This window comes from Syngnathus typhle, linkage group LG14, assembly GCF_033458585.1.
Source record: "Syngnathus typhle isolate RoL2023-S1 ecotype Sweden linkage group LG14, RoL_Styp_1.0, whole genome shotgun sequence".
In the NCBI taxonomy this organism is placed as follows: domain Eukaryota; kingdom Metazoa; phylum Chordata; class Actinopteri; order Syngnathiformes; family Syngnathidae; genus Syngnathus; species Syngnathus typhle.
Window position 1 is genome coordinate 6,707,259 of NC_083751.1, and position 27,406 is coordinate 6,734,664.

The 27,406-nt window shown below is 40.8% G+C and overlaps 2 protein-coding genes across 2 annotated transcripts in view; one reads left to right on the forward strand and one right to left on the reverse strand.

The window, feature by feature from the left end:
- The first annotated feature begins 299 nt into the window (after positions 1-299).
- ccdc181 (coiled-coil domain containing 181) lies at positions 300-4,631 on the forward strand. Its single transcript, XM_061296956.1, has 6 exons — positions 300-631; positions 1,322-1,426; positions 1,931-2,755; positions 2,873-3,019; positions 3,127-3,284; positions 3,349-4,631. The coding sequence occupies exons 1-6, from the start codon at positions 629-631 to the stop codon at positions 3,518-3,520; spliced, it is 1,410 nt and encodes a 469-aa protein (XP_061152940.1). The 5' UTR covers positions 300-628; the 3' UTR covers positions 3,521-4,631.
- Positions 4,030-27,406, reverse strand: part of p3h2 (prolyl 3-hydroxylase 2) — a 30,143-nt gene continuing 6,766 nt past the window's right edge. Inside the window, exons 2-15 of the mRNA XM_061296931.1 lie at positions 14,292-14,444; positions 13,209-13,398; positions 11,361-11,492; positions 9,573-9,700; positions 7,583-7,672; positions 7,228-7,268; positions 6,805-6,896; positions 6,599-6,726; positions 6,308-6,403; positions 6,061-6,211; positions 5,758-5,875; positions 5,540-5,615; positions 5,134-5,274; positions 4,030-4,999 (exon numbers count right to left, since the gene is read on the reverse strand). Coding sequence (XP_061152915.1) covers positions 4,907-4,999; positions 5,134-5,274; positions 5,540-5,615; positions 5,758-5,875; positions 6,061-6,211; positions 6,308-6,403; positions 6,599-6,726; positions 6,805-6,896; positions 7,228-7,268; positions 7,583-7,672; positions 9,573-9,700; positions 11,361-11,492; positions 13,209-13,398; positions 14,292-14,444 — 1,629 coding nt within the window. The 3' untranslated portion in view covers positions 4,030-4,906. The remainder of the gene's footprint in view (positions 5,000-5,133; positions 5,275-5,539; positions 5,616-5,757; positions 5,876-6,060; positions 6,212-6,307; positions 6,404-6,598; positions 6,727-6,804; positions 6,897-7,227; positions 7,269-7,582; positions 7,673-9,572; positions 9,701-11,360; positions 11,493-13,208; positions 13,399-14,291; positions 14,445-27,406) is intronic.

Here is a 27,406-nt window from a genome sequence, read left to right on the forward strand (position 1 = left end):
TTCGCACAGCCACTTACAGCAAAGCCTTTGCCTATAGGCGAACTAAAAGTCCCAGTTTACATTGCGTTCATGGAATCAGGCAAGAAATGTACTTATTTTATTTTTAATGTTTTAAAATATTAAGTATAATTAATTGCATTTACCTGGACTAGTTTAATTGATATCTTTAATTTTGATATTTTTTGTGGACCGATTTTTGCCTTAAATATCTATATATGTACTGTACTTTTGGTTGCGTTTTGAACATCATTTAAAAGACTCCGAATTTTAATATTAAATTATGCCATAAAAATCCCCAAACTCTACATGCATTACAAGTAATAAAATTCCCCAAACTCTCCATACATTACACATTTAGAGACGGTTTCCTTGTGGAGACGGCTCAGCCAAGTGGGCTATTATTGTCGTCTGTGCGCATGCGTGAGTGTAAATGTTGTCAGTCTCTATGGCGACGGGACAGTTAATGCTTTTAGCGTTGTAGACGGCGAGAGATTATGTGGACAAGTGTCGCCCTGCAGACTGACAGGCTCAGTATCTGTATGTGACACACTTAGATGGTGGGGTGGGATAGGCTGCACGTTTGCATGTTTCACGTTTTCACTCCTCAGGAAAATTAACGCACAAATCAATGGTGAGTTGACAAACATTTCTTTTGAATTGATTGGATTCCGCGTGAAATCCTTAGAAGGCCCACGGGTGAACTTTTAATAGCCTGTTGTTCATTGAATTCAAACGAAGCAAAGCTATTAGAAATAAAATGTCAAACAGGCTTCAATAATGATTGCAGCAATTCTGGTTAATTGTCTGACCAAGATAGCATAATTGTATGTTAAATGGTTTGTCAAATAAGTTATTAATGTTGTGTCATTTTCCTACTAATTTAACTCAGGATATAAATGAATGAACATTTGTTTTGTATTTTAGATACGGCTGACTCAATGCTTGTTTTACCAAGAAAAAACAGATTTTTTTTTTAAAGCTGTAATAAACCAAACAATGAAACCTAATAAATAAATAAATAAATAATGTTATCCTGGAAAAAAATTGTGTGATTACAAAATAATGCCCTAGCAATAGTTTCTGTTGTGGTTTTATTTCTCTAAAATGTATTTCAAATTTCAATCCGCAAATAAATCTTCAAACTTTTTAAACTACTAACATGTATGTATGTATGTATGTATGTAGTCTTGTGTCTTTTGGTCATTGTATATTTCATTTGGAAGCAGATGTTACAAATAGGAAAACCACTGGTTATTTGATTTTTGTTTTAAAATAGATAATACATACAAAAATGAATACAGCTTACCGCATTCCCTGGCAGATCATGAGTGAGGTGGTTTGCACAAAATCTCAGGAGGTGTACGAGGATGACTTTGAGAAGGATCTGGACTGGCTGATCAGTGAGGAAAGTCGGAGCGAAGAGCAAGTAAGTGAAACCCAGGAGCTGACATACTGTACTACAGTAATATCTTCCTTTCACTGTGCTGCAATATTCATGAGCACATTTGACACACATTGCAACACTGCCGTGCCAACGGAAAACAGTGGAACAACTACAGTTATACAATTTGGAATACAGAGAAACCCAGATTGAAAAGAATAATTGGGAGAAGAAAAAGCCATATAGATAGACATGACTAATTTGTTTTGTAGTTACGGAGATGCTAAGCTAATGTCCTTGCTTTCCAATACCTATACTAACTTGGCCACCACATTGGTACAAACATTGCTTTTAATGGGAACGTTGCCCAACATGGCGTGCTTTTTAGCTTGGAGTCTAAGTCTGTTTCATTTCTGTCCCTTGAATCTAAATTTTAAAAAAATGTTTTACTGTACAATCAAAATGTTCTGGGATAATAATTTGAATCAAGGGAGCTGTTGCAGAGAACCTTGCCCACTCCTGTGCTACATGCATATTTCCACCACACAGGGTCCTGACTACGAGGACATTGAAGGGGACATTGACAAAGAACTGGCTGAGGGTGAGAAAAAACATAAAGCAAAGGACAAAATCAGCAACTCAGGGGAGGAGGCCGACTATGAAGAAAGGTGGCCCTCACCGATGGACCCACTTGAGTACGATCCAGACGGAGACGGCCCCAGCAAGGCTTTTCATACGACACCGCAACGGACAGATGAGGAGAAATACATCATGGAGAAGATCCAACAAGCCAACAAGGAGCTACAGGATCAGGAAGCTCCGAATTTGAGCCGGAGACGACGGCTTCAGTTTAAAGAGACGCTGGTTACCTTGGTGGTGCCTCCGCTGCAGTTGGAGCATGACCGGAAAGAGGCCAGCGACACGGAGATGGAAGTGTCAGGGAGGCTGTCTGAGCTGAAACTCTCCCCTCGAGAGGAGCATCAAGGTTGGAATAGAGACGAAGGTCCCAAGGAGGGTAGGGTCCTTGTGGAAAAAGATGGCAGGTTTGACCTTGTCAGCCTCAAAGAGGTGGAACATCAAGGCCTCTTTCCTCCAATTGCACCAGAGCACATAGGGAGCCCCAGGAAGAGTCCTACTTACGTCCCCGCACCTCGTACCCCAGCTGGAACTTCTTCTGATCGCCTACGGGCCCCCCGACCTCCGGCAAGGCCCAGCTCGGCCTGCTATAGCCAAAGAGGAGTCCAGCGGAGAGGAATTAAGAGGCGGGTGCAGTCGGCCAATGGGACGCCCTCCCAGGCAACGTTCAAGCTCTCACCTCAGCAGAAGGAACTGCTGCAAAAGGTCCAGGAGAGGAAGGAGAAAATGGCCAGAGAGGTAACAACACTAATTATAATTATAGCAAAAATCTTTAGTTTTTGGCTTTGTCAATTTTCCGTGACATTTCAGGATTGATTTAAAGTGCATTTGAATTCATGTACTGAATGGTGTCAGGCCGAGCAGAGGAAGCTGGAGGATGCGGAGCAGAAGAGACAAGAGAACGAGCTGGCTTTCAAAGCGTGGCTCGTGAGGAAGAGAGAGCAGCTGCTGCAAGAGAAGAGAATCCACAAAGCACAGGAGATGGAGAGGATGAATTCACAGGTAATCACCACAAGGGGGAGACAAAACGCAATAACGCCCGGTCAGGAGCAATTTAAGAGTCTCGCTAGAACTTTGTTAAAAAATGTGTTTTTTTTTTTTTGCTGTAGAAGGACTCTAGTGAACCAGATGATGCTTTCCGGCTGTGGCTGCAAAGGAAACATGAGCAGCAACAGCGAGAGAGGCAGTTGGTACACCTGAAGAGGTTGGAGGAGGACGGCGGTTACTTCCTACACAGCCGGGAGGAATGCGAACGTGCCTTCAAACTGTGAGATCATCACCGTCTTTTTCGCAGACATAGACACACACTTGACCTGCACGTATTCCCTCAGGTGGCTGACTCGCAAGCGGGCGGAGAAGAAGGCGGAGCAACGGGCGGCTCGGGAGCGGTCGCGCAGGTTTGTCCTGGAGGAGCGGCGGGCGCGACGCATGCGTGACCTGCTGTGCACGGCCAGCGACACCAATACGTTCCGATTCACGGATCAGCTGACCTGTCACTTCTGAAGCACCATACTTAGTCTTTTTTTTTTTTTTTTTAAATATATATTTCATGATCTATTATCCGAGCCCATATATTTGGTGCGAGACTCCTGCTTGTTTTTCCTCTCCAGCAAAATGAATGATATGGATTTCAATTCTTTAGTCTTACAAAAGATTTGTTTGTACGTAAATTGCTGGGAAGTTCACAAAAAGATTTATACATGGCTCATCATGGAAAATTCAATTTACATTTTAAATGTATGCTCTTGCTCTCGGAGATTTTTTTTCATAAGTTCTGGTTTTGCTCTGCTATTTTCCCTAAGCACATTCACCACAGTGACCTCTCAGCATTACATTTTCAACTTGGACAAAACAACAGTGCTGTGCACCTTAAAAAGCTGACATGTTGACATCTTGTATTCACAAACGCATCAATGACTATATTGTATGCCAATCTGTCGGAGCAATGTATGGTTTGTGTTCAAGCACAATAAGGTGATTCTGCATGTGAGAGAAAAAAAACACATCTACCCTAACTGTCTATAATTTATTAGGTCACGAAAACATACAGTTTTGTGCATTTCATCATTAAATCTCAGTGAAAACAAAAGTGTAGAACCTCACCCGTTCGGATTAAAGCTCTGAATCTCTGCAGAACAGCTACACCCCCCACCCTCCCCATTGAATTTACAGTGCATGACTCTGTCTTATCACCTGTATATCAATAAAAACCTAAAACATCAAATTCCTTGAAACAGGACAGATTGATCTTTTAAGACAAAAAAGCTTCCCATAAACAAACGCAGACAGCAGCTGTCAACGTCTTCAAATATAAATTAAAAAGACGACATAAAATACTGATACATTTCCCCAAAATTGACAGATAGAAGTACCGAGTGCATGATTATTATAAATATTCAAAACACATCTCTTTCAAATAGTGCTAGTTAAAATAACCTAAAAGAGAAAACAGTGCACTGTCTACTTTGAGGACAACAATTACTGGCATGGAAATAATACAAAACTATTTTGGACATGGGAAGTACCGACAACTTGTCAAGTATTACCGACCTGTATAAGTCATTTTGATGGAATGATGTACTCCACATAGTGTTTCTCCTCATTAAAACCAATGTGTTGAACTCAAAAGTAACAACCTGGAGCAGGATAAAAAAAAATCTCCCCTTTGACACTTTCACAGATCAGTGAGACATAGAAGAAGACAAACACACAGCAAGAACACACTCCAGCATAGGTGTGCAGACTCACAAAAAAACAAAAAAAAAAAACACCCACAAATATTCCCAAACCTGCAATTACAATAGTACAAAAATAGATCTGTTTCTGATTCCAAGATAAATTCCACAATAAATAACTGTCATCAACAAACGGATGAGGTGGAGGCTACAACTACAATTCATCTTTGGGGTTGATGTCGAGGCCCTGAGTCAACACGGACTGCGTGACCAAGGATTGCATCACCTCATCTGCCTGCAGTCTCTCCTGCATAAACAACAAGCGCACAATCAGTGTCTATCTCCTTTCAGGAAGCAAAGCAAGCGGAACAGCTTTCTCTTTGGATATGTCAAATTCTTCAGCAGGACATGTACATACAAGGAAAAGAAAGATGTACATACCATTTCCCTGAAGTGCGGGTCCAAGGTGAACCACAGAGCCACAGCACACCTTCGCCCATTAGTGACGGCTTTGACGCCGTGCGGATTCTCCCCGCCGGAGGAGAACGCCACCATCCTGCCACACTTGGGCTTCACCGTTGCCTAAGAGAGGAGGTGCAACAAAACAATGACAAAACACTCAAAATTTTGGCCTTACATTGCAAAATGAAATTAACAATTTTGGGGGGCAAACACAATACAATATTTATTAGTGATTTTTTAATTTTTTTATTTTGGGTGTGTTGGAAAAAAATAAATAAAAAACAAATAAATCCAACAATGCATTTCAATGGCTGTCATTTATTCTGGCTTTTTATAGCCGGGTATTGTATCCCTGGATATTTTTGGAAAACGCAAATCAACTTACAGTAACTGTTTTGGCGTCCATCTGCGTAAAGATGAACTCTCCACCTTCAAAGTCTCCATTAAGGTATAGTAGTGCACTGAAAGAAACAGACAACGTTAGAGTCACACACACTGCTTTAATGAATGTCTTAGTCATGGTAACGTTTTAGTACCGGTACCAAGATACTTTATGCAGCTATAGTACTGAAGTGAGAATTTTACTGTGGTGACAAGACTAACCTGTAGTCCCTATGTGTGTACGCGGGGGGCTCTTTCCAGCATTCATTGGCCTCGGGGTCCAGCAGACAGTTGTCACCGTGGATGGGATGGCTCAGGTCATTCCTGAGGTCTTGCTGACCTGTCAAAATCCGACGCAAAAACATGTACAGCCTTTCCTCGGGTTTAAAAATGACAGTGACAAGACACGAATGTTTTTTTCTACAACCCATTATAAGTAGCTCTGAACCAATTAGCATATTTGTAAGCAGGCTTTTCTGGAGAGCAACCATTTTTATAATTTCTCATGTGTTCAAAACGACTCACCTTCAATGGCCGTGCGGCACACCAGGTGAGTGTAGGAAAAGTGCAGAGTGGAGTTGAGCTTGAAGTAGGATGCAACGATGTCTTTTACTCGCTCGCTGGAGTCGTAGAAGAGGCGGGCGCTATTCATGGGCACCCTGCCCTCGTGGCCATACTGAAAGAAGACACGCGGTAATGAGCACTCTCCAATGATGGCGAAGGCTGAATTTTAATTGGAAAATGAAAAAGTATTTCAGTGCCGTTTGTGTACCTGCAGGGTTTTGAGCACCGTGGCTCCTTCGAACTTCTCATTGGGGGTGTGAGGAGACTGCCTGCCGTTGTAACCGTCGCCAGCCAGTGTGACCGTCTAAAAGACAGCAGAGTTACAACATCCATTTACATCTTGCTGCCCACATCATATAGTGAAATAGTTCATAAAATTTTCGCTTGTGACCCAAAAATCTGTGTGGAAATAACAGGAAGACGGAACTAATTATCCAGCGTTAATCATGGGGTCAACACTGGCCACCACATAGCTCCGCCCCTGTTCTTGAGTCTTTACCTGCGCCAGCTGTCGGAGCTCTGCGCATTCGTCCTCGGTTAAAACTTCATCCAGCAACACCCGCTGAGTCCCGTTCAACTCGGCCGAGTTGTGCACAAGCTTCACACCGTCGTGCAACAACGACCCACCTGCACACAGCACCACCGAGCTGTTTTTGTCAAAAGCTCATCACTACAGGCTGGAAAATATGTGAAGAGAAATGTGACCTTCTTGAAGTTGCTGTGATGGGGCCACACTGACATTCTTCTTCTGTGCGATGTGAACATACTCCATCTCACCGTCCGTGCCAGAAGGAATACTGCACAAGAACCGCAAGTTCAATTTTAGGTTGAATCGCACATCAAGATTTTTAATATTTTTGAACAAAATGTTAATATTTATAAAATTGATAAAAAAATATTGTTTATTATAAAGCTATCATATGTCTATACTATTATATTGTAATTTAAATACTTTTGTCATAAAAACATGTAAATAAATGTCTTATATGTAAATATAACAAGAAAATTAGTCAATTATTGGTTAAATATTTGTCACTATCATCCATTCAAGATTTTAGATTGTGCAGGTGTACCTAATATTGTGACCATAAGCAAGCATTATTTATTAAGGTGTATCCAAGTAAGTACCTGGTGGAGTCAGCTCTCCCACCCGAGCTTCTCCAGTAATTCTGCAATGACCAATAAGTGTTAATTATGAGAGGGATAAAATAAAAATAAAAATTTAAATGACCAGCAGGTGTCGCCTTTCACTTAAAAAAAACAAAGATTTCTGTTTGTGCCAGAAACCTACCGGCCTACTCTGAGTCAGTTCCAGCAGAGATAATACGTGCATGACTTCTAATGACACTCAGCAGACATCTTTGTGTACAAAAAAAAAAAAAAACCTGCCCGTTCACATATACGTGCTCTTTGCATTTGAAGGCAACTTTGAACACCCAAAACAAATAATTAAGTTTTCTTTCATGCATTTGACGTTGCATACCCCTTCGATAAAGTCCACTCCCATAGTTTGACTTCCAATCAGAAGAAGCTCCAGCTCTTGTTTGTGCCTCCTCAGGTACTTCGCAGCCTCCTGCGGACACACACATCAGTGATGTCATTATAGGGAACCTTTTTCTTATCAGCATCTATTTTATTTCTATTTTCTGACGGGAAGAAAGAAAGAAGAGCATCATGCTGCTGATGTTGACTTTTCATTCATGCGGATTGCGACAGAGTGGAGACTTAAAGGAGGAAGACTGTTTGCTTTTGCTCTTTACACACACATGCTGCACCAGTAGGGAAGCCGGCCGGCTGATACCATTTGTGAGATTCACAAATAAGTTTGGCATATTTTCTCCTGGAGGAGGACTTTCTAAAACAACCATGGCAACTAGCATAAAAAAGGGCAACCAGAAGCTTTTTCTTTGAAGCTATTTTAAATTTTCATAGAAGTAGCTTCTTTATTTTGCCACAGACGTCTGTGGGTTTGCCTCTTTGACTTTTCCCTAATGGTAAAAGCCTGAAAGGCAGCATTATGTGAAAGGGAGGCAACTCAGGCCTGGCATCGACATCTCGAGCCTTGAAGGGGACCTCCCTGAGGCTAGAGAGGGGGTCTCTGGTTTTGGGACTTTGAGACTGGAAGGACTTTGCAGAATAATATAAGCTATGTACGCACTCATGCATGCACACTAATAGAAGCAGGCTTTCTAGGAAAAGGATATTGCATAATTTTGACTTAAAGGAGACGTAGTTTGACTTACTGAAGCAGCTCATCAGTTTTAAATCAGCAGTGGTGAAATGAATAAAAGCTGAACGTATATTATGCTTAGATTTGGCCTCTAATTGTTGAGGACATGGAATCGGATGCTTCTCTACTGAGAGCCAGAAATATGTTATCTTAATTTCATTGATATACAAAAATGGCAAATTCTTCCAGCTGGAAGAAAAATCTACGGCATGAGTGAAAAACAAAATCTAAAAAGGAAACTACTGCCAGATGGTTAGTACAAACCCGGTCCAAGAAATACAACTAATGCACTCCTGACTGCTGTCATCTCCCTCGTCCTAATCCACACTTTTCCTTTGAGGTCTGGCTCTCCACTGCTGAGGATCTTATTTCAATGCCCACACCCCAGATCAGATGGTCAGAACCATTTTTAATTCGAAACCTGAAGCACTGCTCTGAACCTTTGATTCAGTTCGGAAAGAAGTACATGGCTGAGCGCTTGTGTGCCAACATTTGTCTGCAGTTTGATTTGAAGAAAAACAGGAAGCATTTGCAGGTGTTTTGCTGTTAAGCTGTGTGGAAAACTGACTGGATGCCAACTTCTGCCATATCATGTTGAAGCTAATCTAGCTTTTCCATATTTGTACCCCTACTTGTCAAATCTGAATTTATGACTAATGGGACAGTGCCTAACCAGCTCCAGCAGACGGCACTGTTTGTTAATTGTGAAATTTAATAATAAACAATATCTAATACAAAGTAGTGATGCAATAAAAATAAAAAAAACTCCATGTCTGGCAGTAGTTAAAATATTTTTAGGGGAGCAATCTCCCAAGTGTGTGTCTGTATCACTTCCTATTCCTGCTGGCTCTCAGACCAAGGGCAGCCCTTTGTCTGTCATTAAAAAAAGCCCAGTGGAATTCTGCCTAGCAACAAGTAGTCATAAATGTGTGACAACCAGGAAAAAAAGGTCCAAGTAATTTTGCTGATCTACATTGCTAAAACTCAATGACTGTTTAAATAATCATTAATTATTATCATTTTCGCTATGCAGCACATTGTCGAGAAGATGAATTGGAATTTAATACAGTAGTCCATCTAAGTGGTTTGGATTATTATATATATATTTTTTTTAAAAATAAATCTTCAGTTGGTTACAGTGCATGCAGTTGTATTTCTTATGAAGTTAAAAAAAAAACAGTTTATGACTAAACTGAACTGCGTAGGCACGAATCCATCAAACAATGACACAACAGAATCTGACCTCTCGTGGCGCACCGCTGTATCCCAGCAGCTCTGTGTAGAAGTCAACATTGTCCGTCATGAACTCATCCCCCTCGTGGAATAAAAGGTACGTGAGCGCACACTGCAGCGCCTCTTCCATTTTTCCCACTGCAAAGACAGAAACAGCAAGAACAGTTTTGGAAAATTCTATGCTGGATCCCTTATTAATAGGAGAGGAAATCCATGTTGACTCCAGCTGATTGACATTTCCAAACCATCAGTGCTTGAGAGAGTGAACAAAAGGGCACTTGACCGCAGAGTCAAGTCACGCTGACGTTAGACCACAAAGACTTGCACCTTCTGCTCATCAGTGCGCTCACAATCACATTCTTTCCAAGCTTGTAAAGGCGCGAGGTTAACCGGAGGCTTCCTGTCTGGGCTGACACGGCGCATCTGGTGTTGTGCCTTCTCGCCTTAGTAACAGACGGGAGATATGAGATCAGTCGGTCAGAAGAACCTCGCAGAAGGTTTCACAGAGGGAATGAAAACACAAGAGGCTGCCGAGTGATGGCAAACAGAGAGCCACGGTGGGGTGTTAAGGAAGCCACGGAGTTGTTGAGTGACTTTATTACTATAATGGAAAAGTAACTATTTGGCTTTTGCTTTGTTTTGCGTCTTCTTATTGCATTTTTTATGAGTAAGCATCTAATGCAGGGGTGTCAAACTCATTTTTTTCGCGGGCCGCCACAATTTGTCTTCGCGGGCCACGTAAAATGATGTGGCGGGCCGTATCTGCCCCCCGGGCCTTGAGTTTGACACCTGTGATCTAATGTGATGTGTAGTGTCGCGACCAAATTTAAAATAGTGTTACAAATTCATTAATAAGTACGTGGCAAGTCAACATTAGCTTATTTGCTAATTGTGTCAACTGTGCTATGCCGCACTGGGTGTTCCAGGATGTTTTCTATGACACGCCCCGTCATACTTGACATTTAAAGTTTGGACCAGCTAAAAGCATGTTTAAGTTGTGACGCAAGTGGTGAAACACGATTTTGGTGGATCTGATCGAGGCACAGGCAAACAGATTCTGAGTTCGGAAGACGTGCACAGATCTGCATAGACTCATGTCTACTTCCGCCATGTGGACGTTTCTGACGTGCGCTGAATTTAATGGTAATGAGAGGAACCAATTTCATTAATCAACAAACAAGCCAGCTGTGTTCATTCCCATAACGGCGCAAACGTCCATTTCTACCAGAATTAGTAAAAGAAAGAATAAGAAAAAGTAAAAGAAATACAACTCCACCCACGCTTGGGCACAATTAGACAACGCTGTGTGTGAGACATTCGCTGGGCGTGATAATAAGCTTCTTGCTTAGTTATTAAGTAATTTACCTTTATCCAAGTAATTAATAGGTTGGGCTTTAATAAACTAAGTGGTGCACGTAATGTACTTACAATTATAGATACAGTATGACTCTTGTGTGAGAAATTTCATTGCTTATGCGACTGAATGAGTTATGAAACAAAAAATATATATTTTAATTCATTATTTTATTAAACCCTTTGAAACATTTTATAAACTTTATTTGATATTTTTAGAAGAGGTGAAACAAACTTACATAGGCCATTAAATTTGGCTCAGGGACATACTGCACATGTGGGAGGATAAAAAAAAAAAATCTTGAAAGCATCTTTCTGGTGTACCCAAATTTAATAAAGTCAACCTTATTTTCGCACTGATGTCAGGTGTAGGCATCTTGGATGTTTCGCAAGTTCAACAACAATAATAATTGCTTTATTGTATAGAGAAAGCTAAAGGACTCACTGTTGTAGTAGGCAAACTGGAGGTAGTCATAGTGCAGTGGCAAGTAGTTTTCCATAGGTGACAAGCGGCCCGGCCGGGTGGCGAGATCTCTGACGCACTCGTGCTCGCAGTTCAGTACCTGAGTGAAGTGGTCTGTAAGAACAAAATAATTGGAATCAGTCTCGACAATGGAAAAAACCCAGAAAATAAATGTCAACAGATATTATGGTGTTCCCATCACAGTTGCAAGTGACACTGCCGGGTGGTCCTTTGGTTAATTAAGTTCCCCCCACAGCCATTAACACCGCTGAGATCATCTATGTGATGTCAGCACATCTCATAAAACACACCAGCCCAAAATGATTAATTGCTTGTTTACATTTCACAATGGAAAACTGAGCTTGATACTCTGATAAACATAGAGTCATCAGCCTCAATGAAATTGGCCAGGAGGCGTTTGATATGTTTGAAGAGTGGGAGGTGAAGATAAAAAGCGCAAAACAGATACTAGCATGGGAATGAGACAACTTGGATGAAAGCCAGTTAGTCGGTCATGTAGCACATTTAGTGAAGGTAAACATAACCGGCCACAACTTGAGCTGCACTTTCATAAGATTCCTGTCTTGACAAAGAGAGTTACTGAGTGTGAGTATGACAAACTTGCTTCTTGACCTTTTTGGGAAGATAGAAACTATATCACTTCCTCAGGTTAAGACCTGAGAGGAAAAGCAGCGCATCCGCCCGTTGCCTTCCGTGTTGTGAATGATCACTGACATCACCCCAACACTAATTTATTCCCCTTTGTTGCGGTCTGTTCAGTCTCAGAAGCCGTGTCCAAAAAAACTGATTATTAAGAACCTCACTTTCTGAGTCACAACAATAAAAAAAAAAAAAATCTCTCAATATTTCGAGAGCAGATTGCACAATAATACAATCCAAAATCACACCATAAAATAAACATAGTCTTCCTCCAAGAGTGGAATTGAAAATAATCATCTGATTATAAGTCAAACAAAGCCTATCCAACATTAATTAGCGGTTGTTTAGGACCTCATATTCAAAACAAGAAACGCTCGCCAGTGATTAAGCAGGCGCTACTGCACACAAGCCACCAACTTTTCCACAGATTGCTCTCAACACAAACAACACCCAGCGACTTTTTGCTCTGATTATATTTATTACAAGCAGCGTGTTTTGATAGCTCTCAAACTGTAGCTGTATTGTATGGGGGCGTGTTTTACACTGTCAACTAAAACGGCGGAGAAATTGAGAGACTCAAACATAGGCAAACTCAAAAGAAAGATGACCAAGTCTGCTTAGCCTTTTAACAAAATGTGACGGATCTCATTCGAACGCGCTTTAGTGCTGTGCCCTTGAAGTGTATATTTTCTAATTCAATATTATTCCAAACTTTGAAATGTAATTTTCATTATGCAAATAGAGTGCGGTGTGCAGAGCACTGAGATCACATTACTGTCTTTCGCTCTTTGACTCGACGCCAAATGACATCCAGAGCCAAGCCACTGCCAGGCAGATTTGATCACCCAGTGAGCACAAAGAGCATTGTTTGGCCTTGTCTGAGCCTCCCGGGTCTTTTTCAGCACGACATAGCCTAGCTCAGGCTTAGGGCCAAACAGAACAGTCACGATAGGTTGATAAAAAAAAAAAGAAATGCTTTCAGTTTTACTGCTTTCATGGTAGATAAAGACTCATCGCTTTGGAAACTGCTGTCTAAGGGACAAACAAATTTATAAAACCACTAGTTTCTATATATTATTTATTAAGACAAAAATGGTGACAATAAAACAACCAATGTCGAAAATGTAATTTGAAAAGTTTGAAATAAGTGAGTGCTTTGCAGGGGGATACCTGAAATAACTTCATAGAGGCTGTAAGGGTAATCAAGGTGACCGTGACCCTCAAATTCATGTGGCCCCTGACACAAGGCTCGGCAATCCATGTCGGCTTTGTAGTACTCCACTAGAGCCTCCTCGAAGAGACGGCTGGCCTCCGCGTAGTCGCCTTGCTCGTACAAGTTCATAGCTCCATTAAAGGATTGCTGCAATGAAAGAAAACAGAAAAACCCTACGTAATCAAAACACTTTTACCCATTTTAAATGATCAGAAACAGAGTTTTGGGGCGAAGTAAGCCAAAGCAGACAGAAACAAGCACTGTTTTAAAATAATAATGTAGCATGTAATGGCTCAGAGAGGATCTGTTTACACTGGCAAGGTGAGTTGGAGAGTAAAAGCAATCGAAACCAGTTTGAATGACAGATTTGAGTAGCTTGTAGCTGAGGTAGAAAATATGACAAGAAACAAAAACCAGTGGTGGAAGAGAGGCTAAAAGATTCTCAGTGGAGCAATGCAATAAGTGTGCAGAACTTAACCACAAATGGCACTAAAGGAGTTTCCAGTCATTGAACGGCCAGTAACATAAAGAGCCTTTCATACCTCCAGCTACTTTTCTCTTTATGTGAAGCATGAAGAAGAAAAACAATGATCAGGAATCACGGTGACAGCTAGCCAAGTGCTGCAGTAAGTGAAATTAGGCAATATGTGCAGCCACAAACCAAATACATGTAGCGACGTGCTTTTCCACTGCACTCACTTTAGAGTGTTTCATTTTCCATAACAAAGGGTTTCTAATTGCCTATAGATGCCACAAAATGGTGGCAAAGGACTACTTTTGTCCAAATGAAGCTACTCAACTTACTTCAACAGTTCCTTGGCACCAAGATACTACAACATGGCGCCAAAGCACTATTGTTATTTCATTTGCCTAAGCGCACACACAAAAAAAAAATCTGAAGAGACAAATTTGCAAATGCTGAACTGGAAATATTCGGGGATCACTATACTCATAATAAAGGGGTCTTTGTTTACGATAGATACTCCCTGACGAATAATGATTGGAGGGGGAAAAAATGATCAAAATATCTTCTCCATTACCTGGTGAGGCCGAGCTTCACGGTCAACAAAGTGTTCTTTTTTGACCCCCTGTCGATCTTTGTACTGCTCCAGGTTCTGACTCATCTCCACATGTTCTGGATTGGCCTGGAAGTATGTGTGGGCTGCAGCCGCTGCTTTGTCAGGCTGCTTCAGCTAGAGGAAAACAGAAAACAGTTTGTCATTCCATGAAAAAGAAGTATGTTGTCATTGAGCAGCACCTTTTTTTTTTTTTTTTAAACTCTAAAGAGAAACAGACATGGCGACCATCTCTGCTACAAACACAAACATTTTTCTTGGCACCTGTTTTGGTCCCTCGCTGAAATAAAATGGTACGATGTATTTTTTCCGCCACATTGCAATTGTAAAACAGGCCTACTCTTAAATTTTTATGGCAGCACAAAACATCTGCTCCCAGCAGAGAGTAAATCTGTGACACCCAGTCTGATCCGAATAGATTTATTAGAATCTTAGAACATCAGGGGATCTTTCATCTCTTAAGAATTTAAACAATGTACATTTATCTAGTGCCAAGCTTCAAATTAGACTAGTCATGGGGACCAGATTTAGACCCCAAAAATGTCAACAAATAAAAATCAATGGAACCTGATTTTAAGCACGTTGAACCACCCTGTGACTTTAAATTATTGACAAACAAGAAAAATTTTGACTTGATTTATTTGTTTAATCATGTTAAAATATTAGATTCTGTCATCATATATAAGATTACACATGGACAGAAGCAGACATGATTGAGCACACTAACAGTTTGGCTCCATTGCAGAGACACCTAATTCCATCTGTTTAAATCCTTCCAAGTTGATGACAGGTGCAAACCTAAAACAGATTGACCGTTTTCCCATCGGCTCATCTGACAGCTGAGCTTGAATCCAAATAACAGGATGGTTCAAAACTACATTGGTAAGAAATCCACAGGAGTCGAATAGTTTTCTGTACAAAAGTAAAAGGCTTTTATAGTAATTTATGTGGAGTGACAGTTGAGTAAAGTACTTAACATTCTCCCCACAGACACTCAAGCTCTTATTGATGACTGTGGGAAATAAAACCTCGGTTGGATATGCTCGGCCTTGAAAGGCTTAAGACTAAGATGGGGTCAGCTGCATTCCCGGCCTTAAGGGAGCTTCCATCAAAGGTGCGGGACAAACAGATAAGATGGCCTCCTCCTCGCAGTCTTTAAACCTAAAACAAAACAGCCTTTGCTGTGTTGCTGCAAGCCTGATGACTCCATAACTCGACACCACTATCTGGTCATCTGTTTAGATGTTTTGCGCAGAGCCCTGGAGATAAAACAGAGATCGTGTGATGAAGACACAAGTGAGGAGGTTCCTCACCTCCTCTTCCTAAACTCCTCAAAGACCACCTGGCTTAAGGCTAAGGACCAATTCTCAAATCTGATATTGGAGCTTACTTTTGGGCAGAAATTATGTTTGGAATGCATGGTATTCAAGAGACAGTGATTCTGGAGGCTTATGGTGCTAGACTGGAGATTTGGTTTGGCTATTTGTTTGTGGTTGTAGAACGGAATGTCACATCGTCACATGAACAGTTATAAAAGTACCAGATCCTTCAAATTGGAAAATCATTTTTATGTTACGAAGGATTCCTCTAATAAAGGAAAACAAAACTTTTTTTCCTTTACCTACATTTGAAAGGAGTACCAAGAGGTTCCACTCAGTAAATTAGTCCTCAGTTTGCTCCCCTCCATAAAGGTCAACCTGTGCCAGAAGTGCCGGACCGCCCTGCATCAAATGATAAACAAACTCTTGATGTGGGATAAGTGTTCTGCCAAACTCCACGGTGCTCCCGCTTAACTCCGAGCTATACAAACACATCTGGACTAACACCAATGACCTGATGATCACATTGCAACCAAAACCAAAACATTTTGTCCTGAACAGTATCTCAGACATTCTGGGACAGGTCTAAACACATTTGCATATTCCTGGCACAGTGCTTGTCTGCTTAACGCCAAGAAGTCATTACTCGCAGGCCTACAGCCGGTTCATTTATTAACAATTCTTCTTCTTATAATAATTCCAACATGTTGACTGTCAGGCAGGTGCTGTGGTATCAATGCAACTGTAACTAAATGGGGATTAGCCCAAGGTGGATTCAACAGGGATTGACGCCAGCTTCTACCCTGATCCTGAAAAAGATAAGCGATACAGAAAATGCACGCAATGCCTGTGCTTTTGCTGGAAGGGAATAATCTACAAGCCAATCAAATGCCACCAGCATAACTTTTAGATTCAAATCAAACATTTTAAGTAGAACTCAAACCTGAGGCCCGGCCGGGGGCCAGATCTTTTTTTGTACTGGATTATGTTGTGTGTATGTGATGAGTGGCCCATCTATTTCTATCCAAGTCATTATTGGCCCCATGAGGGAAATCATAACTACAATTTTCCGGCAACAAAAATTAATTTGACACTCCTGGTCTACAATCCTATGGAAATATTACATGCAATATAGCAGAAAACATCTGTGAGCTAGGCTCATGACGGTTTATAAGGCCAGAGAGGAGATTGATTCAGCCTTTGAGGAATGTTCTACCGAAGAATGTTCACATTGCAGCAGCGAACCTGCTTATTAGTGCAGTTGCAGACACCCGTTTTTGAAAACATTGTTAGACAGAAGCATTTAGGGGGTAAAAACAAATTGTTTAGACCATTATTCTGGTAGCAAAACTAAATATTTACTGAGAGCTTAGCATGCAACTTTTGCTCCCAAGTAGCAGGATGCCATTGTAAACAAACACTTAAACCAATTTATAAACAGACAAAATACAGCTAGTAAATCCCAACCAATCAGCAGCTGAACAAAATATTTGGAGCTACTTGGGTTGTTATAAAGGGAAAAATATTTGCTCTTTTATAAGCGATTTCATGCAGCTATACTAATATTTGCTAATCTGATAGGGCCTGGATGAGGAGAAATTGTCACCGGGTGCTAACCTCCAAATAGGCATGTGAACAACATAATACCAGTGTATAGCTGGAGGCTGAACTCTGACTGTAGATGTATTTGAAGTTCACACATTCCAACTTTTATAGACAACAGGAGGTGAAGTTTATGATCAGAAAGTGAAAGAGGGGGTGGGGATTTTTTAATTTTGTTTTAACTGATAATTACAGTACATGGTACAATATTAAAGTAGCTTCTTGTACCAGAAGGCAAAAAAAAAGCAAAGTAGATTGAATCGAATGTTCTGGTTGTCCTTGAAGATATATCACCTCATCCAAGAAGGCTTTATCAATTCGTGCAACAAGGCGTGGAAAACCAAACAATTGAAGTTGCAGGTTGGAGGCACACCCTAAACCACAAATTGTATCGGTGTAAACTTTTTCATCGCTCTGATTATTAAGATTGTCAATTATCCTGTTCAAACCTTTATGTCTATTGTTATGCCAGGAAAACATTTTTAGTTCTACAGAGAAAATAAACTTTTCTTTCTTCATCTACTAGGTCTAAGATTTTTTAACCTATTTTATTTGGGTCAAGTCCGACAGTGGTGGTTTCTACCACTGAGGCCCATTTTGTCTGGTGACTGAGATCTTTTTTTTTTTTTTTTATAAAACAAAAAGACACGTAAATGTTTGACATCATTAACTCGGGTTTCATGTGGTTTAATGTTGAAGGGCAGTACAGTAGCAGCTATGCTTGGCACAAATACTTGGCAGCGGTATGTGGTATGAAGGTCATACGAAAGGAACGTTTGTCTAAATGGCTGCTGAATGCTTCACTGTCTCACATTTTGAATGCACACAATGAGCACTTTAGCCCTTACTTCAAGAATGGAAAATAAAAAGCACATTTGAATTGCTTTCATGCATGCTTTCTTTACTAACATCTCTTGGATTTACTCCAATTATGTAGACATCTCCTCTAATCTCAGGCCAAACACGCCGGTTATTTTTCTTCTACTGCTATATCAACTCGAACATATGTCTTCCATCCACGTGAGTAAACAGATTCTATGCACGTGGTGGGGGAAAAAAAAAACCTGTTGGTGATGTCATGGGTGAACGCAGCCCACGTGTCCTCCCATCACACTGCCTTTTCCTCTAATCTGTCCATTACCACTGACAGCTCCACACAGTGGCCTCTTTCTGTACGTCTTGTCCCCACCCTGGACCACAGTGTTCCTCCTATAAGGTCATGCCTAAGGAATTTCTGGAAAAGGCCTCACCGCTGCCGCCGCCACCAGAAAGCCTCTTTCATGAGCTCGGGAAGACACACGAGGCCATGGCGAGCCCACGCTCCTTCCATCAGTGGGTTCAATCGTTTAGCCTTCCTTTGAATCCCCGGCTGGCAGACAAGCCTACAAGCTGTCCAATGAATTATGTGTCAGACAACAGACGCAAGAACGTCTGGCTTTTATTAAGGGGGGAAGAAAAAATGAAAAGCATGCACTATATATTGAGATTGAATTTATTGGTGGATACAAAACAAGCCGGAGGGACTTTATAAATGAATTTAGATGGTAATTAGTTACCATTAGCCAAACACGAATGAACAATCCGTTCTAATAGTATAGCCGAAGAGCCTTCATGATTCACTGTCTATGAAAAAATGATAATGATGATGATGATGGATGAGGTGATGATTCCCTCTTAACTTCTAAACGAGCTTCTACGCAAAGACACCAAAAGCACGCGCCTGATTGTAATAACAAAACGATAAAAACACACAGCACTCAACCTTAAAAGTAAGAAACTAATCAAAGGAAATAAATTGTATTTTTCAAACCATAACCAAAATACATTTGAAATACTTTACAACTATATGATTATATTTTTTAGTGAGAAGCTGCTGCTCCAGTGTGCAAAGCAAAGACTATAAATCAAAGCTTGGACGCATTTGGTAAGAACTTAAGAACCCTGACCTCAACCACGTTAAACAATTTCAAGATGGGCTATGACAGTGTGAGCCAGGACATCTGACAAATGTTGGGGATAAATGGACAAAAGTCTCCCACAGGCTCAAGTCTTTTCCACGACCAGTTTGAAGCGGTCAGTCGAAAAAAATGTGTCAATACTTTTGTTCGTGTAATATACTTGAACATGATCCCAAATATTAGTTCACAACCATTCTGAGCCAATCTGCGTCAAGCCTCTTTAAATAAGGCAATTGTTTCAGCCATGTCTGCCTTGTGGCTGACATCATTTGGTGGAGGGGGAAATGGCCGCTTCCTTTCCATCTCCAGTGACAGCTCATTTCAACAGCGAGGGAGTTCTCACTCTGGGAGAAAATGTTACTCTTTCCCAAAGCAAATTGACACCACATCAGCTACTGTAGCCCTAGTCAAGCATCAGAGTCTTAACCATGTCTGATTGAGCTTCCTGGCCAGGTTACGAACCTTAAAGGGCAGCTTTGTGTTGGAAACCTCAAAAAGGTGTGTGAATGTTTAAAGAAATGCAGACAGGTTAGAAAATAGGCCATAATGTCTTCCACCCCCCTCCAACCCTTCTCACATTCTCTCCTAGAAAATTGTAACACACACTCTTTTTCTCCAAAGTACTAAAAACAGAATCGGTTAGCCTGGCGTCTTATTTTCACGCAACTATTTGCTGGTCGACAAGGGTTTCCTTTCGCATAAAGGTGTCTGTTCCTGGACTGGAAATGAAAATAGTATAACACACACAGTTGTGTTTTGTCTTTCTCACTTTGAATGTGTTTGTCAAAGGTCTATACTGGAGCCCACGCATGAAAACCCGCAAATATTTTCAAACAGGAACTTCTATTGAGCTAAACATAAAGAAAAGTTTGACATTTGGGGTAATTCACATTTTTTCCACCCTTTGCTCAAACTAAATAAATATTATGGTTTTGTCGGAGGTAAGACATTATATGGTATGTCTCAAACTGTCGACAGAAGACAAGGAAAAAGGCATAAAGGTTCACGTCAGGAAACTAAGGCACTTGGTTTTTTTTTTTTCCACCAAAAAGCACCAGAGACAATGAACACTGGGCTCCCAGATCGAGGTCACAAGTCTCACATGAGTGAGGACTTACTAAGCCTATCCCCAAGCCACACCAGCACGATAGTGTCAATGTTCATTCTTAAGTCGACAAATGCACGCAACAAGGAGCAAAAACGACACTGCCAATGTGTGTGGGGGGGTCAGTCAATGTGCAGACAATGCCAGCATTCATACAGTTACAGCTCTCACCCACTGCGGCCCCCACGCCCAAACACAAATAGAAATGCAACATCGTTGCGGCTGATGTCAGATGCTAAATTAGCGAGCTAGCTAGGGAAGGAATCCGACATTAGTTGAGAAGTGGAGATCTTGCAGTTTCTTATAAAAGTACTTTGCATATGCTGATCTCCTGTATGAACTCCAGTGAGTTTGTTTTATTTAAAGCAAATGAGTGGAGTCGCTTTCATTGGGCAGGAAATAAATTGGATGTGTTCACACCCACAACGGCGGAAGCGCCTATTTCTAATAGTGCTTGTCTGTGAAGATACTAAATGAAAGAAAATTCCACCCATGATCACATTTAGACTCATTTACATTGGACACAAAATAGTGTTTTCTACTCAAACCTTTGATGGTCAGACAAAAAAAATACAGTATCTGTTATTTTGTATTATTATTATTATGTTTCTTGTCTTTTTGTAATCCCTCACAACTATTAAAGCAATCTACAAAATGCATGTTGCTTATTTTTCATTATCTTTTAATTTGCTCCTCAGACTGCAGGAGATGATAGGATCAGTCCACCAGTAAATTTGATTATTTTTCTTATTTCCTTGTAATTTCAGAGTAAATCCATCATTGTTTTAAGATTGACCTCCACATTCACTGACTTAACTTTAAATAATATTGTGCCATTAATTCAGAAAACAATGTTCGAGTATGTTTTGTACAAACAGAGAAGAGTTTAGGGTCTTGGGTTTAGAAACTGTTAATGTGAACAGTGAGGAAAGGAAGGCACGTCATGTTCAAGCATAGCTTGTTTGGAGGCGACATTAAAAAAAAAAAACGATTTAAAGAGTTGAACACTTCAGTCGTAATCATATTTGGGAGTATTCTGTGCCGTCATGCTATCAAGGGGGAGGTTGAGATGTCTCGAGTTTTACACAAACTCAGGGAGTTCCGAGTTTGGGGTCATAAAGTAACATGCTTTGCAGCTGGCGTGAGAGTGGATATAAATCTATAGAAACGCACATACTAATGTGAGGTGAGCCGTTTCTCGCAAAGAGGTTAATTACTGCGTGGGAAATCGTCTTTAAAAGTATTAAAAGTCGTGAGCCTGGTCTAACAACTTCAGTTATTATATTGACTTTGTCACACAGAAATAATAGCAACTATCTGAAATTTACGGATTGGTCAACAGGTAAAGATTGATTTTAGCCTCATCAGGGGCCTCTAAAAGGTCTCGGTTTGGTCTTTTCATGAACGTGTCTCCTGTTGCTGCTGTCGCATTACACAAAAGTAGCTTCCTTGACACACAGCATGCTAACAGGAATTCGGGCACACAAATACGCACACTTGAACCGCACAGCAAATAACGCAGTTGAACCCGATGGAACGGTCATACACTGTGTAGGGCAGCAAATAGTTTTCTGAAGTGGCTGAACCTGAGCCACTACTTAAGCTGCAGGATTTTTGAAACTTTTAAAATCTTAATCACCAGCTTGTCTACATCCTTCTTCTGTGGTTGACTTGAGAGCGTTTGAATATGAAGGGAATGTGTGAGGGTGTTTTTGTATAGGGTTGGGGTGGGTCATAATAAGTGGCATGCAGGTGACCCTTTAGTGAGATTTCTCAGCGCCCGGCATGCCTCGCATTCTCAAGACATATTTCAGATTAGGTAGTGTTGTCTAGATAAGGCAAGCTTGGAGGAATCAGCTTAGTTTAGGTGTTTGATTACGTATGAATTTATATGATACGTTACGACTTTTTTTTTTGTCTGTAAATCACAACACATGAGGCGTACAAAGACACTCAGACCTGGCAGTAAATAAAATGCTCATGTTTCTACTGACGGAGTGTGGCCAAACACTATGTATGGCCGCTTATATTTCATGCTGAATTAAAAACAGAATACAAGACTTTGTTTCAGTGATTGAACTATTTAGAGAAAATGAGCTCTTAAAAACCACACAGCCTACTCATTCCAGATTTGGATTTATTCCTGGTGCGGTGGTGTAAGCAGAGATGAATCCAGAGCCAAAATGGACGACTTCACAATGTTTGCTTCATTGATGATAACATCTTTCAGATTCCATAGCCTTTCGCAGTCAATCTTGCACGGCCACCCATGAGAGGCTCATACCGATGTGGCACTACGTGCTCTAAATTGTTGACATTACACATTGCCATTTTAGGACCTATGACTTTCTATCCTGAGTTTATTATAGTTTGGAAATGGTTGACAGTTTTTCCCTGGTTGTTATGGCCATTGTAGCACATGTCATACGATTTTTTTTTTCTCACTACTGTCCCAGACGTAAACCCGTGTGGTGTCAATTATAGCATTATCTAGGCATAGCCACGAGTTTGTGGCCTGAAAAAGAACAAGATGACATAAGGTGTTCATCCGGCGTGGTAACAATCAGCCACCCGGTAGAATAGAGGCATGGAGTTCAGATCATTCATAGAAGCCCGAGCATAATACCACACTAATTTTGCTAAATTAGCAGACACTTTTTCATTATTATTTGAAATTGACACTTGGAAATATTGAGGATGCAGTCACACAAGGTAACCTTTTCCTTTAAATAATGAACCTTGGAAAGCAGTAACACAATGTCACTTTTTCATCTAAATAATGAACCTTGACTGACTCTAGGGGTAAGGCTTAAGTGTTCCTATTATTGCCTATTTTTCCCCTTTATGCTTTGTTACAGTTGGTTGATTCTAAGTGAGCCATTAAATCAAATAAAGACGGACTACTAAAATCCCAAGCAGAGTCTGAGACTGAGCGGACTGCCAAGTGACTGCACAATAGTGCATGATTCATTCCGACGTAAACTCAAAACCATTACTTGCAGCTGACTCCATGTGGAATAAATGTTTCTGTATACAATATTCTTTCCCCGTGAAAGACTGACTGGAGTGTCATGCCTTCGCCCCCCCCCCGCAGTCAACCCTGAAAATTTCAGACAGAGATATCCATCAAGTTCTCTCAGCAGGCATGGCAGAAATGAACCACCTGGCAATAGTTTCTCCCGTGGCCCAGCATGACCACAGGCAATAAAATCAGCACACAATCTACTCCACGTCCAAAATACCAGCCTCATCTCTTAAGAGCTGCTTGGGAAATAAAAACATGTGCTGCTCTCTGTTGTTGAGGTTACACAGAAGTCAGAGTGAGATCAACTTGAGCTGTAGAGAAGGAGGAAATGATGTGTTGGGGGTCAGAGGATACCCGCTCACATATTGCTTGTTGTTGTCTCACCTGCATGGGATTCCCTTCTGTTGTTGTTTCATTTCTTTTTTTTAATCTTTGCACACATGCATGAACACGTGTTTAAAAGACACCACGAGAAGAATGAACAATGACCAGCTCCAACACTTGAGCAACGGCGCAGATGCTGTTAAATCTTGGCTCGAGATTTTCAACAAACCTCGGCAGTATTGCGCCATTTTGTGTCGCGGTTCTGCTTCTCGACAGCCAAATAACACAACACAAGCTACGGTATGTGTTCTGTTGTATCTGCTCTTCCAAGAATCCAGAACATTCGGTCTGGCAGCTCTGACACTTTGCTCCATGTAATGTCAAGGCTTTGACTTTGGCAGGAATGAATGCCAGCTGCCACTAAAAATGGCTACTTCAGAGGCTATGGGAATTACCAAAAATTGGACTCATTGTACTACTGTGGGGAAATAGCCGAGCACATAAAGAAATAGAAACCAGCTGGAACTAATTCCACTTTTTTTACTTTATGGTACCAACTCGACATGACACTGGGGTCAAAGTGGTTACAGCTTTAAGAGGTTACAGGGTGGTGACTTAAAGAGTCATTCTAAAAATTAGACATAAATGTCAAATCCAGACACTACTAGGAAACTGTGGACACTCTTACTATGTCTTGAATGAAAAAAACTCAGAGGTGTGAATTATCATTGTGACTACACAACCAAGCTTTGTTTTTGTTAAGGAAAATCACTGACAACTCCTTCTGGGAGGGGGCGGGGGGGTGACAAATGATAACAAGTGTAGGCCAGCAAGGTCAAAGTTCACCCAACCCAGCTGTTTTGACGAGAGGCCCTCGGGCACAATTGGCCTATATCTCACTCGGTTGCCCTCAGTCAATTTCACAACGTGTCCTCATGTTAATCAGTCTTTGGAGAACTTGTGTGTGACATAAGTGAGAAAGACGTTGCCATGAAATTGTTGTAATTAAACCCAAAAGTGCCCAAGGGGTGTTTGGTCTTTGGTTTGACTTGTCAAGGAAAATAGTCAGATTGATTCGGGCCCGAATTCAGATCTGACATCATATCACAAGGGGGCAGTTTGTAATACGTCAGCTCACATCAACTGGAATGTCTACGCCACCGTTTAGTTTTCACTGGAGCCTACAACTGCCTCTTGCATTATTGAAATATCCCACAAAGGCCAAATTACCGTATTTTCCGGACTATAAGGCACACCTAATGCGCCTTATATATGGACCAAATTCCTAAATTTAAACTGACCCGAAGCATTGTGTCATGAAATCAATGATAAGTGGCCCGCTGAAATCTATGAATCCAAAAGACTATGGATCATTATTCTGTGATTATAAAGTAATTTGTTGCGTCTGAAGTTGAAATAAAAAAGATAAAATGGAGAATGATTTGACTTTGATTAAAAATCTAACTTGATGCATTAATGGTGCGCCTTATAGTCTGGTGCGCCTTATATAAGGACAAAGTTTTAAAATGGGCCATTCATTGAAGGTGAGCCTTATAGTCAGGTGTGCCTTATAGTCCGGAAAATACGGTAGGCCCAAAAACTAATATGAGTTGGTATACTAAAACTGTCTCTCTATAGTTCAGGCTTGTCATATGGCCTCTCAAGTGGTTCTTAGAAAAAATAACTCAATTTTCTTGCTATACAGAAATCATCTTTATCGTAGTCACTCAGCTTTTTTCTTCCATAGCAGGAGTCAAGTGCACATCATTAATTTAAAGTACTAGAAAATTTTGACCCACAGCTGCTAAAGTTACAGGAGGGATTTGCAGCTCAGTGTATCATAAGACACAAACACTTGAAGCAGGGTTAGATAAGATTGTTTGCCTAAAATCAATCAAATGTAGAAATCAGAGGCAGAGAAAAAAAAAAAAGACTAGTGGAAGAAATCTTTTCAGTCACTGAATCATGGCTTAGATAACAGGAAGTCTCCAGGGTACGAGAGGAAATCCCCAACAATCTGGCGAGGAAAAACACCACCAGACGTATCAAAACAAAGCTCTCCTTTTTAAAAAATGACCACCACCATTGAAAATAAAACCAGGTGGCCGCTAGTGAAATGAGATTAATTTCTTCTATTATGCCATCATCCTGTATTGAAACAAAAGAATGGGATCAAACTCCCTGGTGAGCTCATATCCTCCCTTCAGCCTCCCACTGAGCCAAATTGAAAAGCCAGCATATGTTCCTATATTGGAAAGCGTCAAACCGCACAGCTTCCCAATCACAACTGCTGTCTCCATTTTACTCCTTTAGATGTATAACCGCAGAAGTTTTTGTTTGGGTTGTTAGCAGACTTTGCTGCCAGGAAAAATTGTCATCTTCAATGCGTGGTACTGCGTTTGCGACGTATTAGCTAGAAACAAGCTGAAAATTACAGAGGGTTCCTTGCGTTTAAAAAAAAAAGAAAAAAAGACAAAAGTGGAAAACAGCATTGTCATTGTGTGAGTCATGACTTTAAATAGCTGATAAAGTCTACTTGTGGATACCCAAAGTTTGAATTTTGTTCGGCTCCATTAATAATACCACACTGACAAAAAAACCCCTCAAATGCTTAAACATGTATGATCAGTATGCTTTTTCATAGACCTTATGTTACACAGCAGAATGATTTGCAATCTTTGCTTGAAAAATAATCTGACAAGGCGTGATGGGATTCACTCATTAAAAAGTATATTCAATTAAAAAGAGCATTCTGAGAAATACAAAACCAACCGGTACGGTGATCTAATTATAAACTGTGTCAAATATCATTGAGCGACACTGGAAAAATGTTGATTGGATAAGGCATCAGAATGTGTGTCAAGTCAACTTTGCCTTTAATTTCTCCTGTTGCTCTGTAAACTCAAATGAGATCACCCGACCATTGAAATGACACTAAGCCAGTGTCCCATGACAGAAGCTCTTGGCTATGCCTCTGGCACTGCACGTACAGTGTGAGGTGAGGCCTCCAACAAGCTGACAGACGACTAAAACATGAACGTCTTGACCAAAAACCCGCACCCGGGCTGTACTGTACATAAGTAAGCAGCACGTGGGAAAACATGAAAGTGCAAACGACATGCCAGCACATCACAGAAAACCACACGGCGGCACCCGGCAGCACGTTATTCTTGGCTGTCTTTAGTGAAGACCCACATGGGAGTAAAGATGAAGTTCCTAAAGAGAAAATTACAGCGAGAAAGTTAATCATACTGTGCTGTAAAAGCTGTTTGAATGAATTTTTTTTTTTTTTTTTAAATCAAAGATTAGAAAATGAAGGGTCAGACCATGACCTGTCGATTGTGTTTCATGGCCAACATCTAATGTGACCCTTTAGTTTCAGGAGGTTTTGCAGTCCTACCTAATATTACCGTAATTTTCGGACTATAAGTCGCGGTTTTTCTCATACTTTGGGTGGGGGGGGCGACTTATACGTGATTTTTTTCACAAATTTCTACTCGATCATTAACACTTTACTTACTAGTATAGTTGATCACTTCACATGTTATTTTCACTTTAAACCGCATGAGGGCGGACTATGGCTGTGGAATAATTGGAGCCTCACTGACAATGATTAATAATTTAATGACAAGATCTCGATCCCATCCCAATCCATGACAAAATTTCTGACAGATGAGAAGATGCTGTAAACCGTAGAGAACTACATCCCTTTTATTAGCCTTGTTTGTGTTTCCGTTGCTTGGTAA